Source organism: Lolium rigidum, chromosome 6, assembly GCF_022539505.1.
Source record: "Lolium rigidum isolate FL_2022 chromosome 6, APGP_CSIRO_Lrig_0.1, whole genome shotgun sequence".
NCBI classification, from domain to species: Eukaryota; Viridiplantae; Streptophyta; class Magnoliopsida; order Poales; family Poaceae; genus Lolium; species Lolium rigidum.
The window spans coordinates 27,887,493-27,915,076 of NC_061513.1; the positions used below are offsets into that span (position 1 = coordinate 27,887,493).

General features: G+C 43.1%; 1 protein-coding gene across 1 annotated transcript; it reads left to right on the forward strand.

Annotated features, from left to right (window-relative positions):
• The first annotated feature begins 10,288 nt into the window (after nucleotides 1–10,288).
• LOC124667361 lies at nucleotides 10,289–14,678 on the forward strand. The gene is made up of 9 exons (XM_047204654.1): nucleotides 10,289–10,468; nucleotides 11,191–11,319; nucleotides 11,423–11,500; nucleotides 12,277–12,402; nucleotides 12,500–12,598; nucleotides 12,677–12,823; nucleotides 13,334–13,460; nucleotides 14,184–14,397; nucleotides 14,444–14,678. Exons 1-8 carry the CDS (start codon nucleotides 10,355–10,357, stop codon nucleotides 14,366–14,368), a joined length of 1,005 nt encoding a protein of 334 aa, XP_047060610.1. The 5' UTR covers nucleotides 10,289–10,354; the 3' UTR covers nucleotides 14,369–14,397; nucleotides 14,444–14,678.
• Nucleotides 14,679–27,584: the final 12,906 nt, after the last annotated feature.

A 27,584-nucleotide genomic window follows, 5' to 3' on the forward strand; every position in this document is an offset into this window, starting at 1 on the left:
GTTGCGCCATGAACACTACTTTATATAGACTTGGTTGAAGCAGACATAAGTCTGCTATATATAAATGTCTCTTGGCTGACCAAGTGTCACATCAACCCTCACCTTATTTTGAAGGAGATTGTTTGGATGTTGGCCTATGCCTGACACGAGCACATCAACGGCATCCCTAGAAGTGTTGTTGTTCCTGCAAACCATGACATCACATTGTATGTTGAAACAATCACCCTTCAGATTAATTGATCATTCAAAGGCTTCTCTTCTCATAAACGCATTGCAGCCCCAGCTAGAATGCTCACTGGAGAAGCTGCATGTTCTGTTTACATGGATGTACATCGGCTTTTGCTCCTCAACCTGATCGACGAAACTAAAATAGAACTGTGCCTCCACTAGAAGTTGTACATCCTCAACATCATCGGTCGGTAATAAGACAAAGGTAGAAAGATATAAAGTCGCGACAACTTAGGTTTTCACCGTTAGGAGAATAGTCGAACACCAACATGAGAAATCTGCGATTATCTATATATCTACTCGATCAGTCACCTGCGCCACCTGTTGGGTTTCACCCTTAGAATAAATAAACAAAACAAGATGAAAACACGCACATGAAGACCTATGGCCAAGGGAACATATCGCGCGTTCTATTTTATCTTATAAAATCTCACGGTGTTGCGAAGTATCATATGCTTGTGAATATATACCCGCACAAAGCAACGCCACATGTAATAATCCTAATCGAACTTGTAGTCATACATGATCAGAAATACACTAGCTAAATTAGTTTGATACTAACCAAAAATGTACGATCCTAACATGACATGCAGATCACGAATTAAATGACATATTATAACATCTCATACAATCTCACTACATTAACCGATAACTATATCACATCACATGCCCATCCTACAAAAATAAGTTAGATGACCTCTACACGTTGTTGCATGTTTTACATGTAAAAGGACATGGAGCCCCCATGTATGGTTTTGGTAATTGATAACAATTCCTATGAACTAATGGTTGTATTGAGAATCTATCTTAGGTCTTGTCCATAGCCATATGTTGGTCTCAAGGTTGCAATGAAGAAGATCGAGTTTGATGTAGATGACGGATGAAGACGGTGTAGAAGATGAAGGGGGCCGGACGAAGACGGTGTAGAAGAGATGAAGACGGTGATGTGCGTAGAAGATGGATGAAGACGGTGGCGTGTATGTTGGAAGAAGATGGTGGCATGTACAATGATGAAGATGGTAAAGATGTAGCTTGCCGGCTTGAGTGGAACGCGCAAGGTCAAGGTTTGTGCTCGGTAGGATAGTTGGTCGCATCATCGGAGAGAGCTCAAACCTTGCATGCATTGCATCGTGTTTCTTGGTTGTTCTTGGTTCTTATCCATGAGATGTTTTATAGCTTGTGTTCTTTCCAATGACAAGCTCCAGAACATCGGAAACTGATTCCAGATGCATCGCATGTTGCATGTTCGAGTTGGATGATTTTTCCGGTTTACCATATTGAGAGGTTACATGCATTGCATCGTGTTTCTTGGTTGTTCTTGGTTCTTATCCATGAGATGTTTTAGAGATTGTGTTAATTCTCATGACAAGCTCTAGAACATCGGAAATGGATTCCGGATGCATCGCATGTTGCATGTTCGAGTTGGATGGTTTTCCCGGTTTACCATATTGAGAGGTTACACCTCTATATTTATAGGAAAATCATCATCCACTCTTTTGCATGATTTCGCCATGTTTGGAGGTAGCTCGATCTTGTCATCCTCTTTCCGGTAAAATTGGTTTCACCTCAATCGGAGTTTCCTAGTTCGAGTTATTGCCGTTTACGTATCGTGGTTTAGAGGCTAAAAGAAAAAGGCGGTAGTACCGGTCAGGTACTGGTCAAGTACCGTTTTGGTCTCTGTGAGCCCCTGGATCCGAACCGGTATTGGGCCGGTACATACCCGGTAGTACCGGTTGAAGCGGAAGTACTGCTTGCACAAGAGGAAGTACCGCTTATGTCGTTTTATGCCTGTTTCTGCACAGTTTTGACGCAAGCGGTAGTACCGCTTCGACAAGCGGTAGTACCGCTTTGGGTCGCGAATCTGACCGTTTTTCTGCCCAACAGCCATATTTCTGAGCCCCCTATTTATACCTCTCTCCCACCTCCGTCCACACTAGTTCGTTCCACCTACTCTCTCTCCTCCATTGTTGACCTTGAAGAGCTTTATCTTCCTCTTGATCCCCTGACTATTTCTTGCATATTTTTGCGGGAAAGGAAAGAGGAGATCTAGATCTAGTTGTCCACCAAGTGTATCCCTCTCCATGTGAGGGGATCTTGCTAGATCTAGATCTTAGAGTAATTTGGTGTTCCTTCTCATATTTGTTCTTCCTCCCTTATTTCCCCAATGTCTTTTGTAGCTTTGTTGGAATTTGGGAGAGAAGAACTTAGGCATCTTAGTGGTGTTCTTAGCTATTGCATTAGGTGCATCGGTTTGGATTCTCTCCGGGGTTTCGGTCTCGTAGATGGATTGTTGACCTTAGTGGTGTTGTTGCCTTTGTGGCGTGGTAGCCTTTGTGGCCTTGTTGCCTTTGTGGCTTTGTTACCTTTGTGGCGTGGTAGCCTTTGTGGTGTTGTTGCCTTTGTGGAGTGTGGTAGCCTTTGTGGTTTTGGAGCCAATTGTGACACGTTGGAGCCTTCGTGGCCTTGTTGCCGTGTGTGGCCTGTTGTAGCCTTTGTGGCCTTGTACTTGAGAGCCTCCAGTGTTGTGGAGTTTGCCTCAAGCTTGATACTTGGGTGTTTGCCCCAAGCTTGTACGGGTTCGGTCACCACCCTCAAGGGTCCCTTAGTGGATGGAGGCTTTCCCTTTGGTGGAAATGGTCGCTAGCCCTAGTGGCTCATTGGAGTGCCTTGTGCCTCCACACCGCTCCGACGGAGACGTAGCATCCAAGGGTGTGAACTTCGGAGTACATCGTCGTCTCCTCTTGCACCGGTTACTTCTCAACCCGAGCTCCTTTACTTATGCTCTTTACATTGTGATAGCCTTCGTGCTTGATGTTCCATATCTAGTTAGCTATCACCTTGTTTCTCATCATGCTTAGCATAGGTTGTTGGTGCACATAGGCAAACCCTAGTTGATAGGCTTTGAGCTAAACAAGTAAACCTCAAGTAGTTTTATTTCACCTTGTTTAGCCCTCAAGTATAAGTTTTTATAACCCGCCTATTCACCCCCCCTCTAGGCGACATCCTTGTACATTCAACATGCCTCGAAGGTTTCTAAACAAACCGTACACCTACCTACATAACCATGAGCATGAAACTTCAAGTCCTTATTTTAACGCGCGAATAAAAATTCGCATGCCATTTCCATAAGTAGTTCATCCTCTCAGTTATTACGGACCCAATGAATTTAAGCACTTATTTGATGAACAACCAGCATACTCAGGAGCAACATAGATGGACCGCAGATTGCCATAACATCATAATTAATAAAGTGGTTACTTTGTCACCGAGACTAGAACACACAAATTGAGGGAAGCAATGAGAAAATTCAGAGGATAACAAATGCTCTCCACACAACATATGCACTATGTTCGTACAACACATGTACATCTAGATTGCAGTTACATCTACGCATAGATCCTCTCGGATACCACTGTCAGTGTTCGTACATGGAAATCAATACATTTGCCTTACACATATATACCTACAAGATCTATCTATGGAGGTGCAATCTACAAAGGTAATCCATACGACCCACTGAGAGGATGAGGAATGCTCGATGACATCTCACAACACAGTCTAGAGATTTATTGTAGTGGAGGTTCAGTGCGTCAAAAATTCAATAGTCAAAGAAGAAACTAGGCTCCTCATGGGCCATCGGTCTAGGCATGTGTCTCATTTCACGAGGGGACTTTTTAAAACTTATGCACGAACATAACAAAAAAATACATAGAAAATCCAATGAGAATAAAAACTCCTCAAAGTATATATCAACCACCTGTACATAAAGTCACACAGTTAGTACTCAACATAATGATTATTCTCTTACAAAAAGTAGCTAAAAGTAACAACTAGTCCACCATCATCTATGGATTTGCACATATATAAATTACCAAATAAATCAATAATTAGACGACTTAATAATGGTCTAATCATCATAAAATCATTACTCGACACTCTGAATATCAATTGGCCATTGTTCAAGTAGCCCCTCATTATTTTAATTTGATTATCAACCTCACCACGTAGCCCAAAATATAAAACTTAATTGTATATACAAATTTAATATCATCAAAAAATGAAACATCAAGTTGATTTACTATATTTGGATATAGCCTAATAATTGTTACCAAAAAATACAATTGCAGATGTTTAATAAATAGCTAATATTTATTTAGTTGGAATTTTGCTACAAATGTAATATTTTTCATCAAATAATGTGAAAAATCAATAGATGAATTTTCAGATTAATTTTGACATAGTAAATACAATGCTCATCTTTCAAATAAAAAGATGATTCGCCCTCTCATTTGTGATGTTTGCTTGCTAGTTCTATAAATTCCGATATATTGGACCTTTTTTTAATCGGAAAATGACATGATGATGAAACAAAAGCAACACATGTATACATTTATACTACCATATATCTAGGGGGTCTCATCATGTATGTGCATAGTGATGGTACTTTAGGTCTTGGATGCAAGTTTGAGGTAATCTATTTCATACAAAAGGGATATATCATTTTAATATACTCCTAGCCATCATTACTTTTTCCAAACAAATTGGAGATTGGACTTGGAAAAACTCAAAGCACGCCTCCTTCAAACCCTGCAGTAGTGTCTCTTATCTAGAGCAAGAGTGAACGTTATGGAACTCACACCTATACCCCTGGACAAATGCTCTTTTTTTGACACAAAAACAGTAGGGAAAGGCTCCTTACTGTGTCATTTTCTATTAATATAAATGGAATATTTACAATGGGTTTATCATGTAGATACCCTTATTACATACTCATAAAGACTAGGCTTAATTAGCTCTATGCATTGTAAGGGTGAAAGTGGCTTTAAATCTAGCCACACATGTCTGCACATTTGGATAATTTGCATTAAAGATATCATCATTCCTTTGGTCCCAAATGCTCCAGCAGCCTGCAATCATTACTTCCATGAAAAATCCAGGGATAATATTTGTTGTGCTTCATCTATCATGTGATATAGGGTCATATCTACATTCCATTCCAAACCAAGTGCCCACCAAAAGTTCTGACTGAATATGCATTCAAAGAATAGGTGCATATTTGTCTCCTCTAGACAAACTTCACAGAGTATACAGTCAAAGAATTCCACATGAAAATTCTTGTGCTTCATCATTTACTTAGTATTTAATCTGCCATTTAATAGTATCCAGAAGAAGAATTTATGTCTAGGAATATTGCAGGATTTCCAAATTGCTGCAATACTGCTTGGTACCTCATGATTACCAATTAGTTCTCTGTACACTTTTTTTTGTGGAGTATGAACTACCCCAGCTGAATGACCAAATATCATGATCCCCTATGATTTCCAAGTCCAAGAATTCCTGTACCAAATTGCGAAGTTCCTCATGTGCAATAGTACTTAGAGGTAGCTAAAACATATCATACATATTTTCATTAAAAATCCCCATAGCCTTGTCAATGATGATGTTCTAATTTTTGGCAAATGAGTGCAAGTGAGGATAAGTATCCTGTTTGATGGAACTATTCCAATTATCTTTCCAAAGGACTACTGACTTTGCACTTTGGATGTCCACTGTTGTCAATTCTTTATATCTGTCTTGTAGTGACAAGCAATCCCTCCACCAAAATGATGTCTTTGGATTAATCGTCTAAGGGGTGCCTCTGTTCCTATAGTAAGCTTGCCAGATTAGATTGACCCAGGGTATATCTGCATGATTATAAAATTTGTGCAAATTCTTCATAAGTAGAGCTTGATTTTGTAATCTGAGATTCAAAATTCCTAGCCCCCCCCATCTTTTGGCCTGCACATCATTTCCCAGCTTGCTAGGCACTTCCCTTGAATTCTATTTTCTCTGTCAGACCACAGAAATTTTCTTCCACTTTTTTCAAAATGGACAAAAATAGTAATAGGCACCTTGAAAGAGCACATTGCAAACATGGGTAAAGTTGTATCACTGAATTCAATAGGGTGAGTTTGCCAGTGTAGGGCATCAGAGACAAGAACATGCGCCATTGGAGATCATATATGTCTTCGACAACAAACGCGTCTTCCAGCCACATTACAAATTTTACTGGCTCCTCTTCTTGATGTTCGACATCATCTACTTTGACTTTTTCGTGTCAAATAATTTGTCCATGTAGATGAACCTAAGCAAACCCCTGAACACTTTTCTTCCACATGTTTTTGATTTGGATGATACTAGATGTAGTAGCTTCCTTCATAGGGCCAAAGCATGAAGACTACTATATATAGACCTAGCTGAAGCAGACATAAGTCTGCTATATATGAATGTCCCTTGGCTGACCAAGTGTCACATCAGAGCCCACCTTTTTTTGAAGGAGATTGTTTGTATGTTGGCCTATGTGAGACACGAGCACATCAACGTCATCCCTAAAAGTGTTGTTGTCTTTGCAAACCATGACATCACATTATATGGTGAAACAATCACCCTTCATATTAGTTGATAGTTCAAAGGTTTCTCTTCTCGTAAACTCATTGCAGCCCAGCTAGAATGCTCGCTGGAGAAGCTGCATGTTTTGGTTACATGGATGTACAACAGCTTTTGCTCCTCAACCTGATCGCGATGAAACTAAAATAGAACCGTTCCTCCACTAGAAGATGTACATCCTCAACATCGTCGGTCGGTAATAAGATAAAGTTAGAAAGATATAAAGTCGTGACAACTTAGGTTTTCACCGTTAGGAGAATAGTCGAACACCTCCATGAGAAATCTGCAATTATCTATTTATCTACTCGATCAGTCACCTGCACCACCTGTTGGGTGTGACCCTTAGGATAAATAAACAAAACAAGATGAAAACACGCACATGAAGACCTATGACCAAGGGCACATACTGCGCATTCTATTTTCTCTTATAAAATCTCACGGTGTTGCGTAGTATCATATGCTTGTGCATATATACCCACACAAAGCAACGCCACATGTAGAAATCCTAATCGAACTTGTAGTCATACATGATCATTAATACACTAGCAAAATGTACGATCCTAACATGACATGCAAATTACGAATTAAATAACATATTATAACATCTCATACAATCTCAGTACATTAACCGATGACTATATCACATCACATGCTCATCCTACGAAAATAAGTTAGACGACCTCTACACGTTGTTGCAAGTTTTACATGGTTTGAAGGTTTTTAAAAAAACCGTACACCTACCTACATAATCATGAGCATGAAACTTCAAGTCATTATTCGAACGCGCGAATAAAAATCCGCATGCCATTTTTATAAGTAGTTCGTCCTCTCAACTATTACGGACCCAACGAACTTAAGCACTTATTTGATGAACAACCAGCATACTCAGGAGCAACATAGATGGACCGCAGATTGCCAAAACATCATAATTAATAAAGTGGTCACATTGTCATTGAGACTAGAACACACAAAATTGAGGGAAGCAATGAGAAAATTCAGAGAATAACAAATGCTCTCCACACAACACACGTACTATGTTCGTACAACACATGTACATCTATATTGCAGTTACATCTACGCATAGATCCTCTTTGATACCACTGTCAGGGTTCGTACATCGAAATCAATAAATTTTTCCTTACACACATTTACCTACAAGATCTATCTATGGAGCCACTATCTACAAAGGATAATCCATAAGGCCCACCGAGAGGATGAGGAATGCTCGATGACATCTCAAAACATGGTGATCCCCGCACCTTGGTGTATCTCTCTCAGACATGCGGACTTAATACCATCCTTTATCCAAGAATAGCACAGATGATTCCTCAGCTAGCATCCACACATACAACACATAAATCCAGCAGGGCGCTCCACTAGACTAGGGCGTAGTCGTGCCGGTGGAAGTAGTGGATCCTTATATCGTATGATTGTGGAGAGGACCACACACACAAGAGAGGGAGAGAGAGCGGCACAAGGGCCGAGGGATGTATTTTGAGAGGGAGGGGCTGGGTTTATGTAGTAGGAGGGAAGGGGATCATCTTTAGGACCCTAGGACTTCCGCCTCCCCTAGCTGCGTGTCCCCTTAGCTGCCACCTCTCCTAGGTGCCCTAGCCGGGGGGGTATCAAATACGTTCGAATGTTTGTGTAGTGTGTTTCTCTCTCATAATATGTCTCAGAACAATCATAGTGTCCATAGAGCCATATCTGTCCATCATCAGGAGCAGTAATATCCCGCTCTTGAACTATCAAAGTATCCAGCCATACTTTTAGATGCACCGACATTGGCGTTTAATACCTCTATCATGGTAGCGTCAGACAATGACCAAACTAATTTCTTCTATATGTGCACGCTTGATGTTCTAACAGTCGAAGGACTTATACATAAGTTAACACAGTGAGATTATAATAAGGACATGTGATGATAATATCGTGTCGTATAAAGACATGGATTTGGTTTAGTACCATTGTTCTGCCAAAAAATGTACTCTCATAGTTGAACGGTATCCTTGTTACAATAACAATACCCATGTTCTGGAAAATGGGATCATCGATTAACCTATAACCTATTAGTCAATTCTAGAGGTAGGACTAGGAACAACTTGTCGTTTAGATATCTACACGTGCTCGTGAATTTTCTACCGAATCACGTATTTAATAATCACATCAATTATAGCACGAAGAACAAAACCTTTTAATTAAGAGCGAGGAATGAATAAGTAATACTAATAATTGACTCTAGGGCATATTTCCTTCATGGCGGCGTGGACCTGGCCGCAAACGTCTATGGAGCTGGAGGCGCCAGATCTGGTCCATGCTCTGATCTGGCTTGTTGACCTTGTTGGCATCGAGGTAGGCGGCTCCTTCGTGACGGTGGCTCCGCCCTCGCCTGGAGGTGTTTGGACCAATGGGTGTATATATCAACGTGTTTCCTTGTTTTTTTCTAATTGTGTGAGGCGAGGAGTTAGAGCTGATCCGTACGAAAGGTTAGTGACACGATGTCCATGGACGTCATGTTCCTCCTTAGGGGGTCATCGTGGAGATCTCCGTTCTTCCCATCCTTGAATCACTTCATTGGGGAAGACCTAGACCCTGCAACGTAGGGCCATGCGACGACGCCGATCCACGTTGCTTCCCCTCTTGAGGGCGTCATCTTGAAGATTGTGTTCTTCTGCATGCTCGCCCATGGATCGACTTGCACATCAACGCAATTAGCAGGTGGTGGTGCGGTGTGGCATCTACTCGTCGATGATGGTGGGTCTCGGCGACGGACGGTTTATGCTGGAAAATTAGGTTACAAATTTGTGTCGCATGCATGTATCGAGACCGATGAAAGCAATGGTCGGATTCTTTACGCGTGCCACACCACGATGATCAAATGTGCACACTTGATTCTGGGAGGATTAAAGTACACACATGAGAAGACGGCGACTGCATGACACATGGGACACCTACATGATCGAGCAGATCGATCAACCTGCCTATGTGGATACGACGTGCTTCCACTACTTTAGAGCTCGCCGGCCGGAGTGGTTCTGGTACCAGCGCCGGTGCCGTAAGCTGGTACCTCATGCACTCGTGACTCATGCATGATTTCGATAGGCTCATTCTGGCGCCGTCGCTGAATAATATTCCATGTCATCCAGGTGTCAAAATTGCAATGCATTCATAATTTCATAGGCATGAACGAAGGTAACTCAGGCACTCATGAGTCATGACTCATGCATGATGCATGGACTGATGGACAGCATGGTGCATGCGACAGAATCGAGTCGTATCCAGGACCGCCGGTCCAACAAACTGTGTCCACACGGCTGTCACAAATCTGTCACAAATCCATCCCTTGGTAGTTGGTACGCACTAAAAATACTGTGCCATCAATACGTTTCTTAATTTCTTTGATACTGATCTCAATTTTTTTTCTTTGATACTCCCAAATACGCTGCCATCAATACCCTTCCAATTTTGATAGGCTCTCCCAAACAGAAATGGACACTAGTTACTCCAGGCACCACATTGAATGTACGAAATCTAGCTGTAAATAGCTGCCCATTGAGCAACGTTCTTATCCCGTGCTCTTTTAGATCTGAAGAATAATACTACTAGTATATAAGACGAGTTGACGGAGAGAAGCAAGGCCTGAGTCTGCAGAGGTCTATCTAGTCTAGGAACGAGGGAGTAGTCCATCACAGACAGGAGAATGGAAGGGAAACTACCGGAGGACTTCGGGGAGGTGGAGCTCACACCACCAGATTGGCTCCCCGATGGCTGGGTTATGGAGGTCAAACGTGGTGAGGATGGGACCCTCTATCAGGTACGTACGTACGCTCTCCCAATCATGTACGCAAGGTGCTTAGATCTCCTCATCCTAGTAGAAATATTTAGGGGTAGTTGGGATAGCAAGTTTGTAGGGAATCTGCGATCTACAAACGCGTTTCAAGGCCTAATACAAAATAAAACTAAAACTTGGTGCCCAAAATCTGCGTTTTTGGATAAACGGGTCTGAACTCTGAAGAGTTTTTGTGAAAACGTGTTTTAGTTGTACTCGATTTTGCGGATGAAGATGCCCCAATATTGGCTCTCGATCCGGGTATCATACGCTCATTGCCTTGCTTGCCTTCGACGGTGAGGTGAAGTACATGCATATCACGACGACCTCTCGCCGGTGACCAAGGTTGATGGAGGAATGGGAGCCCTCGCCGGTGACGGTTCGATACTGGATTCAATCTATCGATGATGCCCGGACTTGCTCCGACACCGGAATCCTCGCCTGGAAACCTCGTCTGATGCTGCTGGGTCTCCAGGCTATGGCGTACATGGATTATCAAGTCTTCATATAATCTTATGTGCGTAGAAAAGTGATTATCAAGTCTTCATATAATCTTATGTGCGTAGAAAAGTTAACGTATTAAAACATGGATCTTCTAAAAACTGTTTGCTAATCTCCGCTAGTCAAACAACCAATTAACGCTTGATCATTCCCTACGCACGTTTTGTTTTGCTTTGCGGCAGTACGTGATTGTTTTTCTTTTGCAGTATTTTGTTTCTCCCGTGTCAGGGTCCAGATTCAGCATGAAGTCTGAGGTACTGAACTACCTCTTCTCCGAGATGGACGAGCACTGGATAGCGTCTAAGAAGTCCGCTGAACGTGGCAACATGCTAACTGTATGTTTTTCTTGTATATATATGCTCGTCAGGTCATTATTTATTTTGGTTTTACCAATATCCATGAGTGATGTGTGGTTCGTTGTTTCCTGGCAATGTGCAGAAGGCTCACGAATGGCTTCCAAATGGGTGGCAGATTGAGATTAGAGCTGGGGGAGAGAACATGGATAAGATGTTCAAGGTAATTGATATTTTTAAACCCTAATTGAGCGTGAAGGGCCACGCGATTCAGAAGCGGTTCTTCAGGGTGTGGGCCCTATCAACTTGCCACGTGGGAGATTTCTTTAAAAAAATATCGTCCACCGTACACTATTGAATGCAACGCGTGCGCTTAGGGTGATTAAAGTTCTCACGTCATATCATGTAGTACAATCTGTTCATAGTGAATGACTTTCTAGAAAGGATATAATCATTTTGTAGATTTAATTAGTACTAACATAATGACACAAAAGAGTTTGTTTGGTAAGATGGCAATATATAGTACCATTAGAATTTTAATGAAAATAGATTTGATTATAAATATCTTCATAATTGCCAATTTGTTTGAATGACTATCCAATCTTCCAATTGATTCATCATGTTATATAAAAATTTATTAAAACTCATCTTTGATGCTATGCATAGTTTAATTAGTGTTGATATTTTAACAACTATGGTAGTTTCCTAACTCAAAGTAGCACATGTGGATTATCTATAATTGATCCTACTTTTGGGGAGACGAAGTATTATCATCGGTTCGCGCAGCTTTCCACATGTGACATAACATTAAATGTAGATGGTTTGATGTAAATCAAGCAAGAAGTACATGTTATATTATGCTAGAATCATGGGTGATATGAGAAATTACAAGGTATATGCATGCCGTAAATGAAAAACATCATGAGTCAATAATAACATTTGGTCACATCATACATTATTTTTAATCAAATTATAACATTGTTTGTATACTTTTTGCAGTTTTATGTTTACCCTGCAATGGGAGTACGTGTATTCTCTAAAGAAGATGTACTCCTCTATGCTAAGGAAATGAAGATCACTGAATATGATACGGATGGACAATGCGACACAAACTCTCTAGATAATGTATATTTCTTACCATCACTAATTCCACTGCATAACCAACAATTTATGTCTTAAATGATTTCATAGTTTGAAACTCACTTGTATCCTTATATTGTAGATTCTAGCCTTGGTTGAGTTCAACCCGTCAAAGCTGCCACAAGGATGGGTCAAAGAAATAGTATACAGAAAAACGAAGGATGGAATAAGGAAAGACCCGGTATAGCAAAACTGAAAACTAACAGTACTATATTGGTTGAAATTGGTTTGAATCCTCTGATCATTGTTAATTGTGCAGTACTATACGGATCCTGTTAGCCAGTATGTATTTCGTACCGTGAAGGGTGCAATGCGCTTTCTTACAACCGGAAATGTCTCAAGACTTCAATTTATTCAAAAGACAAGTGTTCATGACTTGTACTCTTTTGAAAAATCCGCTGATCTGGTAATTGATATTACGTTATATATTATACTATTATATTTTTCTTAAAATAGTGCCTCTTCCTAGAGTTAGTTTTCATTACAAGAACTTTTCTAAGAAGAATGTGCATGTGATGTAGTATTTTTTCTTCTTCCTGGTTATGGCACGCCATCCGTGAAATTAAAAGAATGATAAATGGGTACATTCATATGTAAAAAAAAGTATATTATACATCAGTAATAAGCATTTCATTTTCAAATAACAAAGTTACACAAAAGTGGGTCAAATTTATATCTTTATCACAACTTTTTCTTGTAATTCTCAATCGTGATATTCCTGGATTCAGTACATAATTAAGCTAATTTTTTATTGTATATATAACTTTTGTAGGAGTTATGTCACTTGATTTTGTAATAAAAGCATTCGGAATATTCGGATGATACATGCTACATAATTCCTATGGATTGCAATCTTTGGCTCCTTGTTCCATAGTAGTTTAAATTATCGCGTATGTTTAATTGATTATTTTTGCAGCATGAGAGTTTGCGCAAGAGACTAGGAAATAATTGGAAGGATGCTAAAACACATAGACGTTCACCAAAGCCTAGAAGATCAGCACAACGGGAGAAAATAAAGTGCAATGGCCAAACATTGTATAGCAGTAAGTTCCTCGCTATCAATACTTCTTTATCCATGCATGTGCGCGCTGCCTATATTCTCTTGTTTATGCTATTCGATCATGTCCAGTCCTAGTTATTATTTTTTCTTACTGCCGAGGATAATACATAAATTACTCTATGCTATCAGAACATATGTTGCTACACAATTAAGTCCATCAGCAGAAGAAATACCTTAACCATACTACGAAACTTATTATATCTAATCATCAGCTTTAATTATGTGTGAATGCGTTGTCCAAAAGTTAACCTTTTTTATTCGCTAATCGTTCTCATGCTATCCATTAAGTCTAATATGCACCAATTTCTTACTGGACTTTAGCAATCAGTCATGTGCCTTTTTAAGTTAGCCGATGCTTTTGTACGCAATTTTTCTGTACTTCCAGTAAATATTTGATGTAAAGATATTATATTCATGTCAACTATACAACTTCTAACGTACAATCTACTTCCAAAGCAAATGTTGACCTTTTAATCCACCTAACTCTATTCGATATGATGCTCCAAGTAGATGGAATCATCCGTGCATGTGCTAAGTTTTTTTGGCAGTAGCTAACCATGGGATGTTTCCTTTGTACAATTATAAAGTGTGTAAATTTTGTATAGGGATAGCTAGCTGATCTAAGATCTTTCTTTTTTGCAAATGGGATTGCAAATGCTAAGAACATATTTGTATAACCTTTACAATAACTTATATTTCTTTATAGGTATAGCCGAAGACACCGACAGTGACACCTCTATGGACCCGGTTTCACCCAATGAGCACGAAAACATCAAGAACACATGCGTGAAGACTAAAAGGGGAGAATCAAGCTCCTCCATGACTATCAAGCGTTCAAGAGGGAGACCACGTAAAGTGGTGAAAGAGCTCATGGAACATAAAGAAGGTTAAGACCAAAAGAGAAGTCAAACAACATACTGGCTGATTAAGTGTGGGGGGGGGGGAGGACATGAAGGTAGGGCACAAGCTATATAAATCCCAGTGATAGTGGCAAGTAATAATTATCCAGCATTTTGTTCCATTTGGTTGTAAAATTTAACTTTAGACTAAGCGTTCCCTGGTATCTGTGGCGTTGGCATGGCTGAATCTAAGGCAGCTATTAGAATCGTTATGTCCTACTAGTGGGTTGACTCATGATAATGTGAGTCTCATGATTCCGTGAGTCCTCGCACAAAGTGAATACATCCTGATATTCTAAATTACTAGTCATGAACACTTGTCTTTTGAACACTTGTAGTTGGTTGAGTCGTGTTTTCAAGAAGATTGGATGATCATTGATTAATGGGAAAAGTCTGTTTCAAACTCTGAACTCCTAGAGGTTTGGCGAAGTAAAGCCTAAACTCGAAATCCGTGTTGTTTCTATCCTGAACTATCCGATCCAGGTCTAAATTAAAGCTTGGAGCTGTTTCTCAAAACAAAAAACTTAAATTACTACTCTCACTGATTAATTGCATTAGCCCACATATTATATCTATCATCTATCTCTATCCTCTCTCCCTTTACTACTCCTCGTCTCGATCCTCTGGTAGCTGCCGTGGCGGAGCCCCGCGGATAGCAGCACGCTGGCCCATCAGACCACGTCGCCGACGATGGCGACGTGGACGCGGAGTGTTGTGACTCCGAACTTCAGAGACGTGACGGGCGGAGCAAAAAAGAAATAAAGGTGGGATCAGAGAGATGCAACAAACAATGCATGTCATCCCCAAATGGAAGCACAGACCAACGGCGGAGCTAGCCGAAATCCCCAATCCCTTTTCACGTGCAGCCCTTTCTTCCTTGATTCTTTATTGCCAAACCGGTTGAGAAGAAATAGAGGAGATTGGGATTTGGGAGGAGCTAGCTAGGAGGCACCTCGCGGGCTACGAGCGCGCGTTGCTATGCCGTGCAGAGCCTTGCCTACGCCTGGTCGTTCCGCCTATTCCACGCCACTGCCTTACCCCGGCTCCTCCCACGTGTTGCGGTGCCTGTGTATGCCGCCACGGTGGATCGCTCAATCAGTCAATCGGGATCCATTCTAGAGTGACAAAGAGAGTTGGGGGAAGAGTTGATTATGACATATGGGCCCTAGTGTCAGTGAGAGTAGCATATAAACCCGGTCGGGATTAATTCTTTCCTAGTGCAACAAACAGCTCTAGGGTTAGATTTATACCGGGATCAGATAGTTCGATAAGGATACAAACGAGCAGGGATTTCGAGTGCAGGGTTCATTTCACTAGTAAAAAACGTACCTTTCGTCCAGGCCTTTTGTCTCGGCCCAGTCCGGAGCCGGGACAACTGGGCAGACCACATCGCCACGAAATCACCGGGAAGGTACGGGGCCTTTTGTCGCAGTTCTGTAAGGCTTTTTGTCCCGGTTGCAGCCTCAAACCGGGACAAAAGGGTTTGAGGCCTTTTGCGTCCTACTGACAGCCCTTTTGTCCCGGCTGGAGACACGAGTCGGGACATAAAGTCCAACAGTTTGTTCCCGCGCGGAACCCTATCGTCGCCATTATTGGCGCACAGAAGCCGACGCGCACAGAATTCGGGCCGTCGCCGGCGGCCGGCCACACGAATTGATCACCCGGTGGTCGGCCTCTTCATCTTCACCTTCCTCACCTTCATATATACTTCACATCTCCTCACCATTGGCACACATCTCTTCTCACATCTCTCATCTCTCCCACAAAAGCTCTCTCTCCCATCGACATTCCGGTCTCAATGGAGCACCTCGCGCGCGCCAAGGCTCCTCGATCTTGGATATACCATCTCATGGCCGAAGGAATGGCTTTCAAGGTCACGGTCGCTCTCCGTGCATCAAGAGTTGAGAAGTGGATCTGCGACGTCCAGATGGACTTTCTCGACGCCGCACCGACCAAGTGCATCGGCTTGGATTGCGAGTTCACCGACCCTCGCAAGGGTGATCAGCACGCCACCGTACTTCAACTCCCTATGGCATCCGAGACTTTGGTATTCTAGATTTGTTATGCCGATGAAGTGCCACAAGTGCTCAAGGAGTTCTTGCAGGACGGGAACATCAGATTCTGCGGTGCGTCTATCGGCAATGATGTGCAAATGCTGAGTTCCTACGGCATTCATATTACTTCTGCGTACGACCTCCAGAAGATACTCCCGAACCCCACCAACAAGCCCATCCCGAGTCTATATGATCTGGCAAACTCTACCATTGGGACAAACCTTGAGAAGAAGAAGAAGTACAAGAAGATGAACGTCCCTGTGCAAGAAAAAAAAGATTTGCTGATTTTTGGATGGGCCAATTATCAATTGAGTCTCGAGCAAGTGCACTATGCCGCTCTAGACCCTCACCTGGGCTTCGAGATTGCTAGGAAGCATTGGATGCTAGTTGGCTACAATAGCCATGTTGGTCATCTCAATATTTAGAGATGATGAATAGATGGTGGTCTTCTATATTTGTATGAACTATGAGTCGTTTCAATATATCGATTTTTTTGTTGTTATTCAAATTTCTCATATTTTGGATAATTTGGTGATTGTGTTTGAGATGTTAAAAGAAATGCATTTGCATACTAGAATTTCGAAAACATAAAAAGGTACAAAATAACCAGATAATGTACTAGAATTCTTTATGTGCATTCTGTCCATTTTAGATTCTTTAGCCATATTAGTCGAGAGTTTAGTCTAACTATTATGGATTTGGCTTGAATAAAATGCGAAAATAAACTACTCATTTAGTTTTGCAAGCACAAAGCCTAGAGGTGTGGCCCTATCATCCACCCATATGAATAATGCATATAAAAGAAATTATTTTATATTCAAATTCCTCACATTTTTCTAATAGTTATGCATATATTATTTGTCCAGTTGCGGTTTAAACATTTAAAGATATTAATTATTTGGCCATATTATATGAATAATGCATATATTATTTGACAATAATAATAAATGAATAAAAACAAAATAATTTCATATTCAAATTCATCACATTTTTCTAATAGTTATGCATATGTTATTTTTCCAGTTGCGGTTTAAGTATCTAAAGATATTAAATATTTGGCCATATTGTATGAATAATGCATATATTATTTGATAATACCAATAATAAATAAATAAACACAAAATTATTTCATATTAAAATTCCTCACATTTGTCTAATACTTATGCATATATTATTTGTCCACTTGCGGTTTAAAGATTTAAAGATATTAATTATTTGGCCATATTATATGAATGATGCATATATTATTTTATAATAATAATAATAAATGAATAAAAACAAAATTATTTCATATTCAAATTCCTCACATTTTTCTAATAGTTATGCATATATTATTTATCCAGTTGCATTTTAAACATTTAAATATATTAATTATTTGGCCATATTATATGAATAATTCATATATTATTTGATAATAACAATAAATGAATAAAAACAAAATTATTTCATATTTAAATTCCTCACATTTTTGAATAGACATGCATATATTATTTGTCCACTTGTGGTTTAAAGATTTAAAGATATTAATTATTTGGCCATATTATATGAATGATGCATATATTATTTGATAATAATAATAATAAATAAAAAAAAATTATTTCATATTCAAATTCCTCACATTTTTCTAATAGTTACATATATTATTTGTCCACTTGCGATTTAAAGATTTAATTATTTGGCCATATTATATGAATATTCAAATTTATTTACAACAAGTTACAATCATATTCGCGGGAGTACATCAGGAAAGAACCGCGGCATTTCGTCGAGCATGCCATGGGTGTGCGTGAGGGGAGGCCACCAGCGACCGCGGCACGGTAGTTGACGCGCGCGCGGCGGCCAGGGAGGCGAGGCGAGGGAGGCGAGGCGAGGGAGGGAGAGGAGGCCGGTCCTCACCTCGTCATCCGGGTCATCAAAAATCGGCTCATCAAAAATGGGCTCTTCTTCAGCTTCGTCTTCCCCCATTCTACTATCACCGTCTTCAGTGAATATAGGATAGTTGTCACTATCCTCTTCTTCTTCGTTGTCTTCCAATATAACCCCTCTTTCTCCATGCTTGGTCCATCAATTATAGCTGGGCATGAAACCGTTCTCCAGCAAGTGGACGTGAATGGTCTTTGAGGTAGAGTAATCCTTCATATTCTTACAGGAACTACATGGACAATAGATGAAACCATTCGACTGCCTGTTTGCCTCAGCCACGTTAAGAAAATAATGCATGCCATTAATGAAGTGGGGATGGCACCGATCACCGTACATCCATTATCGACTCATCTGCATTATATATGTATATCAAAAATCATTAATTACACAACATCATGGATATATGAGTGACCAACTTAATTAATATTCAAGCTCATCACATAAAACTAATTTTTTTATATAAAAAAGAAGAGGCTCACCGAGGTGGTACGGTGCCGGCTAGGGGACGACGCTGGCGATCGACGGCGGTGAGGACGGGGATGATACTAATTAAAACCTACAAAACATACCATAATTTCAGCTCAAATTGCATATAAAAAAAATAAAATCCCTAACTTACGCATTTGATCGAACACCTTGCTAGCACTAGAAAAATAGTACGAGTTAAAACTACCAAAGAAATAAGCTAAATTAGGAACGCCGGAAGGAAGGATGATATTGCTAACCCTTGGATAGATGTATGCCCTTAATCTTGTTAAAATGGTGGAGAAAAAATAGAGATTTGTTGGAGTGTGAGAGGTGTAAAAAAATTTAGAGTGTGAGAGAGGAAGAAGAGAAAAATGAGATGAAGGATCCAGGGACGGGCTCGCGATGTGATTATATGGTGGCACCCTTTGGTACCGGTTCGTGTTACGAACCGGTACGAAAGGTCCAGCCCTGGCCCCACACACGCCTGTAATTCTGGCCGAAGACCTTTCGTACCGGTTTACGAAAGCCCCTCACGAACCGGTGCCAGAGCTCCTCGCCCGCCTGTGCCCCCAAACAGGTGCAAAAGACCCCTTTGGCACCGGTTCGTAAGTGAACCGGTACCAAAGGCGGAGATGGATGAGCGATTTTCCACTAGTGTTTTGTTGCATTATGGTGGTATTGATAAATAGTACGAGTATGCATGATGATTATTTTTCAACCTTGTACTATTATTGTTGCATTTTATTAGTAGTAACTACCGTCCTTTTTCTCTTCATTACTTGAACAGGTTTAAGAATTGCGGATCACATTAGGAATCCAAGCATGGATGGGAGCCACCTCACTCTATGCTTCCTCCTGTTGCTAGTCATGAATGCAGATCCTACTTTTGGAGGTTTGTAGATTTTGTTTATTGTCATGTGCAACCAAATATTTCATATTTTACTATTACAAGAAAAATTCTGACCGTTCAGTTCTTTCACATGGCTTGTGTCAATATTTTGTTGTTGTTTTACATATATAATAGGTTTGTAGTTATTTAGATGATATTTATTTGATTAAAATTTCTACTGATTAGAAGTCACTGATGTGGAATATATTTCCTTTAGAGGGTTGTAGGCAATTTGTTGACTGGAGCCCTTTCTGTTCTAAATGGCTGTGCAAGATGCAGTGTACGGTAGAGGCGAAATTCTCCTCATCCTATGTTCAGTCACACCACTGTGAAGGATTTTTTTTTTTCAAAAGTGGCGTATGCGTCTGCCAGTTGTACCGGAAGTAGTGTGCCATGGCACTGATGTTCAATCCATCGTCAAGGATGAATAAATATTGTACCTCTTATGTTTTTATTGAATTTTATTTCTTTTGTGAACCTTTCGCAAGTTGTTTCAATAATTTAAGATAGTGAGGAAATTATTATTATTATTATTATTATTATTATTATTATTATTATTATTATTATTATTTAAGTCCATGTTGATTATTAATATTTACTTCTATGCAATAACAACTATATGTGTCTTGAATATGATATCTAGAGGAAAACTAATACATACGTTTAGAGATAAAACAATGAGTAGCTCCTAGCCCAGCCATTACGACTAGCTCATATACTATATAACAAATTGCATACCATTCGATTTTTCTCCAATATTTTTAGCCCCACCACAATTTTTCACGTGAGCAACACGTGAAGATTTGACGATCCGTACTTACTACGCGGCCTGCTCGCGCTAGAGTCCATGCGATTGGTGGGACGCGTCTAACTGGCGGTGGCCTGTTTGTTTGGGACACTGATTTCCCTGCTCCTTCCCTATATCCCCTCCTAACAAATGTGTCCCACTTGTCCTGGTCGCTGGACTCCTCCCCCCACCCCACTCTCCTTGCTGGCCGTCTGTGAGACTGGAACCTAGTTGTGCGTCTACAATGCTGCGACCTAACCATGCCATCAGCTATGTCCTTCACCCTACCATATGCCGAAAACTCGGCAGGATGACCCACTGGCGTATGGGCTTTGACCTGTGCACTCCGGTAGGTCATCCCGTTGGCGTCATTCGCCGCCAAGAGGGAACTATTGGAGGAGCAGGGCCAGCCCTGACCCATGGTTGACATGGGCGGTCGCCTAGGGCCCAGGACGGGAGGGGGCCAGAATTGGAGTTTTTCTTTACTATGAACTAAAAAACATTTAGTACATATGAGCTGGTCCAGCGAGAAAAGGCTGCAACAAGTACGCAAGTGGGTCGGGTCCAACAATCGTTCCAGCTTCCATCAGAAGTGTCTAACGGGGATGAGCAGGTCCAGCGAGAAAATGTTGCAACAAATATGCAAGCGAGTCCAGTGATCGTTCAAACTTCCATCGAAAGTCTCTAACGAGGCCACGGCTACATGATGCAATCAATTCTCTTGGAAAGAAAAGGAATAGAGACGATGGATTGACTTAGGTCTGGGATTGTTCGTCTGTCTACCTTGTCTCTGCTGCCGATCGCCTCACCCGGCCACCCTGCGGCCCTGGTGGCATGCCCGATCGCCTCGCACACCCAAGAAATAAGGAAAATCATTCCACAACGAATCTTTCTTACACGAGTACAATACATGATCATCTTTGATTCTAGAAAAGATTAAGAAAATTACTTTTTTACAATACATTTTTTTCATGTATAGGGTGCCCTGACATCCTTGTACCCATGTATTTTCCACATATTAGATTTAAAGTGTCTTTTGTCCATTTCTCCCAAGATCTCTGGAAAACATAGGGCTGGCCTGTGAAGGAGTTCCCGTCCGTGTTGGAGATGGACACGCGGCACCAGGGGCATTGTCCTAGGCCGGCCAGGAAAAGGCAGTCGCAGTGAGCCGTCGAGACGACGAGGTTGACACTGTGGGTGGAATCGGAACTTATTCAGCTGCAGCGGCACGTGCAGGAGGTGGTATCTGATGCTGGTGGCCTAGGCGAGAGAGAAAAAAATACGTCATGTGGGAACGAGGCAGTAGTCACGATGGTTAGCTATTTGAGAACAAGGGCAATCGTGTTCGAGCCAATTCTGCAACGTATGAAGTGACTGGAGCTCTAGGCTGTCTATTAAGCGTAGTTTTAAATAGCGGGCAATAGAGGCGTCATTATGGATGGTAATGGGGTAATGGATAGGGTATGAGGCGGGTAGACCAATACCCATATCTATATAGTCCGTAGGAAGAAAGTTCTAGCCCATACATGTACCCATAGGAATAAAACTCTACCCGCATCCATACCTGGTGGATGTCAGTACGCATTGGCTACCCAAATTCCATTGTTGTTGTGTTTTTCTCCACCCACACAAATTATGAATAACTTGTGTACTATTGGACAATTCCATTGTTGTTGTGTTTTTCTCCACCTACACAAATTCTAGAACCTTTCAAGCAGTAGCAGACATAGAAATTTATTGAAGCCTCGACACCCGTCAAGCCAAAGTACCGCAAGTACCACCCACTATGATAAACATCGTGCAATTATAAACACTAACAATTCATATATCCTAGATGTATAAAACATGAAACACAACAACACATGTCCGATGTCTGGCTAAATAATATTTACACAATATGCCACAATCTAGTTGTCCAACCTGTGGTTGGATGGTTAGGATGGTAGTGGCACCCCCAGCCCACCAGAGTTTAAACTTCAGGTTTGACACTTTGGTGTCTCATTAAGGAATATATTCTTCAGTGGGATGCGATGTTCTCGTCCACAGCGAGGCACATGTGGTGACTTCGTCAATCTTAAGACCCATCGATGAAGTCTCTTAGATGCAGTCTCTCGGAGCTGCTTATATGGGTAGGGTGTGCGCGTACGTTTATAGGGGTGAGTGTATGTGCGTATATGTAAGCGTATACGTATGTACTGTGTTTCGCAAAAAAAAAGTGTATATATACCAAAGAGAAAAACTCACCTAGAGTTGGCTAGTTGTAATTTGCCCACGGTTCGGTAGCACCAGCTGACATTTCCGTCGCTGCTCTGCTGTTGCTTGCTGCCTCAAGATCCTGGGCTTGTAATGCGAGCGATAAATTCGTCGGTGCTGGACCTCTAGCAACGCCGAGCCATCGTCCGCGGGTAAAGGGTAGGAGACAAATTTTTTTCAGTATTCTGTAACATATTCTGATCCCATCTTAACCTTTTTTTTTTAGAGACGGCGCATACAAGTTCAGATAGGAGACACTGTATTCAGCAAATAAGCGATATATTCAGATTATTTGTCTGACATTAACAGATTAAAGCAATCAATTTCACCACCCAGTCAGAATAACATTTCGTGGATACTACCTCCGTTTGAAGAAATAATGCGTCCTTGTTTTACGTTCTTTTTGTTTGACCAAGTATTACTTCAAATAGATAAAAAATGTTTATATGAAATTAGTATCATTAAGAAGAGTTTTTCAATACGAATCCAACGATACTAATTACATATAATATATTTTATTAAGATTTAGTTGCTCAATTTTTATGGTAAAAGTTCGTCTTGAAATACGTGTGCGCCTTATTCCTTAAAACGGAGGTAGTATTACATAAAAAATACACTGCTTTGCACCAAATTCTGTGTGGTGAACTTGTGATATATGCATTTGTGTGCGGTGAACTTGTGATATATGCTATTATTGTTGTTATTGGTAATCTGTGAAACATGTAGACAAGGTTAAGCATATATTCAAGCTTAATTGTTGTTTATAATTGTGAAAATGTTACATATATAGCAATAATCATAGTGATTTTTTTTAAACTATATCGGCTTTCGAGCCAGCTTGTGAGTTTTATCGAGCGGGCTCGTTGAACCTCGAGCCTTGATTAGAAGGTTTAGTCTTGACTTATCTGACCTTCGAGCTAAGTTAAGCTCAAGCCAAGCCTTGTTGAGCTTGAGCTGCCTCGAGCCTTGAGCTTTATATCCAACCTTATCCGCAAGAGCCGCTGCTTGCGCTTCCGAATGTCGTCGCCGCCTACCGGAGTTACAGTCTCCTTGTGATTGGAGATGTCATCGCCGTTTCGAACACACGAGCAACTGAATCTACTGACAACGTCAGAACTAAGATAAATTCGGGGATCTGGGACCCTCGTCTTCGGTCTCTGGAACATAAACACGCATGTTGTGGCCAAAGCTACCAAGCAAGACGCGCAATGGGCCTCCTTTAGTTTCTTTGAGAGAAACGCGCAATGGGCCTGTGCACCCGTGGCTGCTACTAAGCGAGAGAAACGGTCTATTTGGCCCAAGTAGAGAATTACTCATCGTTTTCAGCTAGGGTCGAGATTGGCAATTCCTATTCAACGGTCATTGAGGCTCCAATGATCGGGGCCGCCTGTAGCGGACGTGCGCTGGGCCTGGCCCATCAGAGGAGCTGAGGTAGTTTAGTTTTTATTTTTTTACTGGCTTTCAGGTTTTTCTTGTATTTCGGGTTTATTCCTGGTTTATGTGGTTTTTCTGTTTTCTTCGGTTTCTATTAAATTTTTTTTCCATATTTCACTTTTGAACATTTTTTATTTTTGAACTTTTACATTTTTGAACTTTTTCAAATCTGAACATTTTCAAACTTGAACATTTTTCTGATTAGAATTTTTTCAAATTTCTAACTCTGACTTTTCATCGCAATCGTTAGATGTTAATTGAAGGGTCTAGATCAATCCAATCTGCAGAAAACATTGTGCGTGCATTTCACTGCAGCGATGGAACTGTAGCATTTCCTGTTCATCAGGGCTATTCTTTGTCCGGTGGCAATAAATCTGAATCGTTAGGTTCAAATCCAACGGCAGAAAATAAGCCTAAATTAGAGGTACTGTTTATCTCTGATTTTGCACTTGCAAGTTAGAAAATCTGAGAGCATCTCCAGTCGCGTCCCCCAAACCGTCCCCCAAAGGGATTTAGGGCGCGCCGGACAAAAAAAGCGTTCCAGCCGCGTCCCCCAAAGCCCTTTTTTGTCCGGCGCGGCCCGATACGGTGTCCGGCGCCCCGAGCCCGTCCCCGTCCCACAGGGGACGCTCCGGGGACGCCGGACACAACGAAAGCGAGGCGGGGAGTGGCGGGGCCGACGCGTCGCGTGGCACGGTTAATTTTAACCTAGCCGTCGCCTACCTCGCGACGGAAGTTATTCGCGCGCAGTGACACACGGCGGCATCTTTGCCTTAATGGCGACGGAGGGGCAGGCGAGACGTCTCGTCGGTGCTGCGCGGCCTCCACGCGTCGCCGGCGTTCGCACGCCACCGCCCGTTCCCGCGCGATCTTCCCGCCTCTTCTCGTCCGTTCCCGCGCTTTCTTCCCGACGCCGGCGTCTATAAAAGGTCTCCCGGCTCATCAATGGTAGCCACCACACCCCGCCGGCAACAAACACAGCCCTCGTCGCTCCACAGCCGTCTCCTCCATCACCAGTGGCAATGGCGAACCGCCCCGGCGATGGCCACTTCCCTCCACCGCCGTCTCCTCCATTGACGAGCCGGCCGCGGCGTGCGGCACTCGAGGAGGCACTCGAGGAGGAGGCCCGCCGGCGGCGTGAGGCGCAGCGAGCGGCGGATCTTGCGGCGTTCTCCGCCCCTCGCTCCGCCGCCGAGGAGGCCGCGGCGGCAGCAGCGTGGCGGGAGCAGCGGTGCGACACCGTTGCGGCGTTCGACGCCTCGACGGGACAAGAGGCGCGACGGCGCCGGTACCGGGAGGAGATGGAGCAGCGATGGGCTGACGAGCGCCGGCGCCGGCGCGATGAGCGGCGGCGGCTGTTCCGTGAACGGCGTGACTCGATTGAGCGCCGGCGGCGTGAGTCGATCGAGCTCCGGCGAGCGAGCGACGGCGGAGGAGCGTCGACGGCGGGAGTCGGCGCTTACGGCGCTATGGGGGAGGCGGGCGGAGCAGTTGGCGGCGGCCGACGCGTATGCGGCGGCGATGATGGAGGCGCCAACGGATGTGGAGGAGGAGGCGCCAATGGAGGAGGAGGCCGAGGCGGAGGAGACCGAGGTGGAGGACGACGACGACGACGACGACGAGTTCGGCTGGTCCGACGACGACGCCCCGCACCCGGACGAGACGGCCGATCAGCAACGCGCCCTCGTCGAGTCCTTCGAGTCGGAGAAGAAGCTCCGGGACGACGCCCGTGCCCGCGAAGAGGCGGAGATTCGTCGCGCCATCGAGCTCTCCCTCCTGCGCCGGCCCGGCGGGGAGGGCGGAGGAGGACTATCGGCGGGAGCGGCACCGTCTGGCCACCGCCGAACGCAAGGAGAGGAGGCGCGCGCAGGAGGAGCTGCGGCGTAGGGGAGGCGGCGGCGGGGCGGGGCCGTCGAACGCGCCGCCGGGCGGTCGATAGCCTAGGTTTAGATGAAATCTAGCCGTTTTCATTCAAACTTTGTAATATATAATCAAAATTGAATGAAAACCTTTATTTTCCTGCACAAATATTCATTTGGGGGCGGCGTTTGGGGGACGCGGCTGGGGAGCGACGTCCCCCAAACGCGGCACGAGCAAAACACGTCCCCCAAACGCTCAATCCGGCGCGATTTGGGGGACGGTTTGGGGGACGCGACTGGAGATGCTCTGATGTGCCTCAACTGAGTCCAATTTGCCAACGCGCTGCTGCCACTCTGGTAGGCAAACACACATCCCCAAGTCAAAGAAGTCCTGTATGCCACCCATGCCAAGAATCACAATGGCCGTGCCGTCACAGTAATTTTGTTGCTTCGTGCTGCTGGCATCACCGCCTGAATTATGGGCACGGAATGGATTCGGAAGCAGGCAGGCCACATCTGCGCGCTCTCGGTCTCTGCCAAGTATCACGGGCCAACCGGCGTAAGAGGTAATTCGCGACGGCGGCGTAGAAACTCCATGCAAGTGATCATAATAGCCATTCAAGGGTTCGTTGTTTTTGAGCTACACCGACGCGTTTCAAAAATAGCTGGCCAGTTTTAAAGCTTAATACAATCTTCGTGCAGGGTGCTGAACAAGTGCGTGCGGTGCCACACGCCACGTCGGATGGAAGCCCTCTGACTCATTTGGCAGTCGCTGAATGAGCTGTCAGCGTAATGACCTAGCCATGCGTGTCAGAGATTAATGGTGCCACCACCCACCTACTTTCACCTACCGCCGACCAAGCAATAAATGTGCACCACCGGCCCTATGCCTGCCTCAAGGTATAGCTCACGGTGCTCGACCACCGGCTCCTCCGCCCACCTCCCCACTAGCGCTGCCCCCCCCCCCCCCCCCATGCGATCGATGGCCGGTTCTAATGGTCGTGGCCACCGAGGCTGCAACGGCAGGCGGTGCGGTGCAGGATCCCCACCTGGTGAACGCTCGCCGTCGGCAAAAACTACTTTCACCTCTAGCTCCTCGAGTTCATCGTCCTCATCAAAATGGACCCTTTCGTTTCAAAAAGGCTTTCGGAGAAGTTTGCACAATATCTCGCTTGCTGGAGGCACTACCACAGCGACAACAACGACACAGGATCGCCAATATGTGTCACATTTCCCTTAATTGGGAAGCAGGTACCGACATTTCCTGTGACGCAAGTCAGGCGCACCTACCAGCACGAGAAGCCCGGTGGAGATGCTCTAAGGGGGCAAGTGGTGGAGGGGATGGAGGAAAAAAAAAAAAAAAGCGAGAGCGGCGCTGCAGGGAGAAGAGTGAGCGCGTCGTTCTACTCTGTGATCATGTGAGGCGCAACGTTACTCTAGTCAAAGCCTGTATATAGTATAGCTCACTCACTGCTCGATCGGTGGTACACACAGTACAAAGTGAACAAAGTCACGTCGTGTGTGCGGTGCAGTGACATCTA

Bases quoted from the DNA above. Each gene is read 5' to 3' on its own strand.
- LOC124667361 (XM_047204654.1), top strand. From the start codon at position 10,355: ATGGAAGGGAAACTACCGGAGGACTTCGGGGAGGTGGAGCTCACACCA. The intron at 11,320-11,422 runs GTATGTTTTTCT...GGCAATGTGCAG, and splicing joins AACGTGGCAACATGCTAACT to AAGGCTCACGAATGGCTTCC. The intron at 12,824-13,333 runs GTAATTGATATT...TTATTTTTGCAG, and splicing joins TTGAAAAATCCGCTGATCTG to CATGAGAGTTTGCGCAAGAG.